General features: G+C 37.3%; 1 protein-coding gene across 1 annotated transcript; it reads right to left on the bottom strand.

The window, feature by feature from the left end:
- Window positions 1–3,977: 3,977 nt before the first annotated feature.
- LOC127112373 (argininosuccinate lyase, chloroplastic) lies at window positions 3,978–5,390 on the bottom strand. The gene is made up of 4 exons (XM_051046337.1): window positions 5,223–5,390; window positions 4,801–5,092; window positions 4,508–4,672; window positions 3,978–4,076 (listed from the first exon to the last, which is right to left on the bottom strand). Exons 1-4 carry the CDS (start codon window positions 5,327–5,329, stop codon window positions 3,978–3,980), a joined length of 663 nt encoding a protein of 220 aa, XP_050902294.1. The 5' UTR covers window positions 5,330–5,390.

Here is a 5,390-nt window from a genome sequence, read left to right as displayed (position 1 = left end):
GCCCCTTCACAAAACAAGACAAAGACGCCACTAGGAAGGGCGCCCCTTCCAATTGCCTTATACTAAGGCGCCAAGAGGAAGGGCGCGTCTTCCTTGCATGTGAGAAATCACATGTAGGCGCCAAACTCAAGGGCTCCTCTTCCCTTGCATGTGATTTCTTCACATGCGCCAAGAAGATTCCTCACATGCTCTTCCATGCTGAATTTTGTCATTCTTGTCTCCTCTTGCCTTTCCATGCAACCAATCACACTCTTTTTAGGTTTCCAAACCTACTCACTCATTCATCTATAAATAGTCTCTCATATCAACAATATCAAATCATCTTCATCAATACTCAAGTATTTTCTTCTACCATATTTCTTTCATCTACCAAACTCAAGCTTTGCAAATTCAAATCATGTCTTTGTTGACTATGGGCGATGAACACAAAGGCACAATCGAGAATATATCGGCATTTGTATGTTATCTCTCTCTCTTTTAGTTACTATTTCTGGATTACTTCTAATACACATCTTCTTTGTGTTATACCTTTGTAATCTCTCTCTTTTTAGTTTCTATTTTAGGATTACTTCTTATACATATCTTCTTTGTGTTATACCTTTGTAATCTCTCTCTTTTTAGTTTCTATTTTAGGATTACTTCTTATACATATCTTTTTTGTGTTATACCTTTGTAATCTCTCTCTTTTTAGTTTCTATTTTAGGATTACTTATTATAGATGTGTGTTTGTTGAGTATGTATTTCTTCTTCTAATTGTATTTTCTTATTTTTTTGTTATTAGGATCCAAAGCGGCTTAGATGCCGTGTACATGAATATGTACCCCACGATCCTTTAATAGAACCATATATTAGAGGATGTGGATTTAGAAATCTACTAAACATTGTTTCGTACTCGGTGGACTACAAGTTCATTTTGGATTTGTTGGAGAGGTGGAGACCCGAGACCCACACATTTCACATTCCGATTGGTGGGTGTACCGTCACACTTGAGGACGTGTACATGTTGTTGGGTCTTCGTATAGACAGAAAGGCAGTGAATGGGCAAGTTAACCAAGACAACAATATATGCAATGAATTACTGGGTGCCCCTTTGTTAGACGACGAAACTGAGGGAGACACATCCGGTCAAGCAAGGGGGCAAGGTATAAATTTAAAATATCTTAAACAATATTATGCCAGTATAGTATTGTCCGACGATTCAACCGAGTATGAGAAAATAATAATAGCTCGGTGTTATATTATGATTTTATTTGGTAACTTTTTGTTTCCAGAAAGTACAGGTAATTTTGTGAATATAATGTATTTACCTTTATTACGCAACATTAATAAGGTAAACACTTATAGTTGGGGTTCAACTGTGTTGGCCCATCTATATAGTGCAATGTGTAGAACTGCAAAAAAGAATACCTGTACTTTTTTTTTCATGTACTTATTTGCTTTAAGCTTGGGGGTGGTCTAGGATGCCGTCGCTCGCCCCGATAAATGAGCGCCCATTCGTGTTCCCCTTTGCAACGAAGTAACTCTAGCACTTTACCATTCACCATTTAGTTAATTATATTTATTATTTAAATTAACAGTAAATAATATTTTTCACTTCTTTTTATTATCTTAGGTGGTCAGTAAGGGGAATGATCTACAATAGGTGTCCGAAACACGCTATTGCAGTCTATCGAAATCTATTGGACCACATTGGACATGATGATGTAATACTCCTACCAAACTATATTTTAATTTAAAAATTCTTCTCAAATTATTTTCCATCTAAAGATTTGGTATTTTTTTTCCAGTTTGTTTGGAGGCCATATCTGGGTCTGAATCATGATGTGAACCATGACGATGCTGCAGTTTGGACATCGAAGACACCGATTATCTGATTCACTACATTTAAAATGCACCAAAGTGACCGGGTCAAACTGTAGTTAGGAATGCTACAACATATTCCAGAATCTCCCACGTGTTTGGGGAATTGGCATCAAAAAAGGGTCGATGCACAGTGGGATTATTCTGACTGGAGAGACTTTGCAAAAGACATGTGTCGTCAATGGAGGAATCGACGACAACACATCTTGAACGAACCAGTCATCCAAGGTGCAAGACCGACTCAACAATATATGGAATGGTTTAGGTTTGTGACAACTCAGCAATTTGTATCTGAGCCGCAGTATTTTATGGATCCGCGCCAATTTGCTTCGTCATCGTATGCCCCACACCAATTCACCAACCAACACCAATGTGAACCCACTGAAACTCAACAACCAACCACACAACATCAACCGACCACATACACAAAACAACCACACACCTAACATCACAACCCGTTCATGCCAACCACCCAACAACGAACCATCCAACGTTGCAATCCATTCATACCACCCACCCAAACACAAAACCAAGAACCAAACCCCGCAACCACAACCGTCTATAGCTGTCATACCCCGATTTTGGTCCTGAAAATTTTTCATTTTTTTTCATTTGGCACTTGGCCTAAAGTTCATTTGCATCTAAGATCCATGGAACCTTAGTCCATTATTGCATTCAAATGTATCAATACATGAAAAAAAACTACAATTTTGCCATGTTGACCAAAGTCAACTATATGACCATTGACACTTTCCAAGTCCTAATTCATGTTCATGTTCACTTTTAACCATGTTCATTATAAAGTCCATTTCTTTATTTTGTTCATTTTCATTTTAGACCCTATCCTTCTTCCACCTTCTAAACCATTTTTATCCTATACCATACATAAACCAATTCAATTTTAATATGTGTAATCGACCACTCAATTTCTCTTCAAACCATACAATGTTGTATTAAACCATTAACTCAAATTACAACATAGGTCATACATTCACTTTTCCATTTTTATTAACCTGTAACCATCAAGTTTCCAATTCAACCATACATACATTCATTTTCAATTTCATAAACAAATATATCCAACAATTATGAGCATAATTATGAGCATTTCAATTCCATAAACCATAATACATTCACATTTCTATTCTAATTACATCCAATTATGAACCACAACCACATATGTGTCAACATAAACATTACAAAAAAAGTATCTGAAGTTACAAGATTGCATTCCAAGCATTCCAAGCATTTAATCCACAACATATAAAATTGAACCGAGGAACCGTTGGAATCAATCACCAAACCAATTATCCTGGACGAACCCCTCTTCTGCGGCCTTCTCGCGCCTTCTCTCGACCGCCTTAACTCCATAACAAAGCTACTCTCTACCAATGACACAAAGCCAACACTCACAACGTCATGATATGGATGCTTTCTCTGCAGCCATCATTGTCTACATAACCTTCTCTTTTATTCCTGCCTCATTAGATGTGTCAATTGTTAAGGAACATGAAGTGAAAGCTAAGCAATCCCCATACATTCAACCTGCAACACCTACTAACCTGCAGAGCTTAATAAACATAACAGTAAGAATAATTCCTCACAGTTGAACAAAAATTTCCAATTAATAAGAAATTCTGCACTAACAGTTCAAGTAAGACAATGTAATGAGACTTAACATTAACACTAGCTTATAACTGAACTAATTTCATTCTTAATAGCATAACACTAATTCACACAAATTTCATAATAATAGAATTCTATTAAACTAATTACTAACATAACAACATTTTTCCCAATTAACTCAGTAGGGATACAACCTAACTAGCTCCCAGTTTAAACAGCCAGCTAACATTTAACTGATTTCCACTTCAATTTCACTAACAACTGCCCGATTCGGTTAACCATCCCCAACTTTATAAATTCATCTCTCACCCTCATTCATGATTTTGATACGTGATTCCCTCCGAATTATCAAGCTCCGGTTTGGATCACATTGATGATTTAGATTATGACTTTAGGGATTTTAAGGATGCTTCACCTGAGACCACACACCCACCGAAACCATTTCAAAACGGTTAAATTTCTGAACTAACCATGGTGCTTAGAGACCCCGGTTAAAACTCAATGTGGCGCGATATCATCCTGCAATAACCGTTCATTTTCAAACCACCAAACACGTCCTTCACGTGCGACCATCTTAAACCAACCTTAACCTGCAAAATTTTCATAACAGAAAAACATGCATGTTGTACATAGCATAGCAGCAGCAAACAAACCAAGCAAAATTATGCTAATGTCTACACTAAACTGATAATCTAAGCTATGCTACTGAATTGGTGATCCAAGTAACCTACAGGCAGGCATTAACAGCATGGTCAAATCAGTTAACATTCACCTAGCAGCCTCACTTCATATCAAGTGTGCATTTTGATTAAGATCAAATTCATGTCATAACCATCATATTGCAGCCTATACATCCATAACAGGTGTGTATTGCATAAAAGCTACTAGCAGAATTCTTCCAAATTCAATCCAACAATATCACAGGCAGTCAACAACAACGCTCAAGCACCAAAAGTTACTCTATGGGACGAAGTTCAAGATGGGATGCTTATTGAGAGAAGGCTAAATTAATGTGGCTTACCTTCTTAACAAGATAGTCAGCAAGTGTTGTTGCACCAGGAAAACCAGCAGGTAAAGACTTTTGTATTCTTTCCCGATTGAAAGTAATGTTCATTGCAAATTCTGCTGAGACTTCAAGCATTCCCAAAATAGCTCTAACACTGTCAAACACTGGTTCTTCGTCTTCCTACTTACAACAGAAAGCAACTTTCTTTAATGAATCTCAAATAAATAGTGCTTAGACAAAACAAACGAATGCAATAACATAACATAAAACATGCACAGCCATAAAATATACTTTGATTATCTAACTACCTGCAAATCGCGATTGTAAGCATGTGGAAGTCCTTTGCACGCTGTTAGAAGAGTGACCAAACCCCCTATGACTCTGCCAGACTTACCACGAACAAGTTCCATTGGGTCTGGATTCTTTTTCTGAGGCATTATGCTGCTTCCTGTTGAAACAGAGTCGCTTGGAGTGATAAATCCAAATTCTTCTGAAGCCCACAATACCCATTCTTCACCCAATCGAGAAAGATGCACTGCTGTGATGGCATTAGCAGAAAGAAACTCCAGTAGAAAATCTCGGTCAGAAACTGCATCAATACTATTCAATATAACAATATAGTCAGTTATTTAGGTAAAAAGGTTGCATTTGAACATTCACATAGTTAACATTAATCATATGTCAAGTACAACTAAATGGATTGATTTCAAGCAAGTAAAAAGTAAGATACCTATTCCTCATCGGAGCTGTAAATCCCAATGCATCTGATGTCATGAACCGGTCAATGGGGAGCCCTGTACCGGCCAGTGCACAAGCCCCTAAAGGACTGAATTTCATCCTAGCTCTACAATCAATCAAACGACCAGCATCACGTTCAATCTGCAATAGCAAAAAGGAT

Source organism: Lathyrus oleraceus, unplaced genomic scaffold (assembly GCF_024323335.1).
Source record: "Lathyrus oleraceus cultivar Zhongwan6 unplaced genomic scaffold, CAAS_Psat_ZW6_1.0 chrUn0084, whole genome shotgun sequence".
NCBI lineage: Eukaryota > Viridiplantae > Streptophyta > Magnoliopsida > Fabales > Fabaceae > Lathyrus > Lathyrus oleraceus.
The sequence above is the reverse complement of the archived record's forward strand: the minus strand, read 5'-3'. Positions and strand labels throughout refer to the sequence as shown.

Coding starts and splice junctions, on each gene's coding strand:
- LOC127112373 (XM_051046337.1), bottom strand. CDS start 5,329: ATGAAATTCAGTCCTTTAGGGGCTTGTGCACTGGCCGGTACAGGGCTC. Junction 5,093..5,222: donor ACAGCTCCGATGAGGAATAG/GTATCTTACTTT, acceptor TATATTGAATAG/TATTGATGCAGTTTCTGACC. Junction 4,673..4,800: donor CTTACAATCGCGATTTGCAG/GTAGTTAGATAA, acceptor TGTTGTAAGTAG/GAAGACGAAGAACCAGTGTT.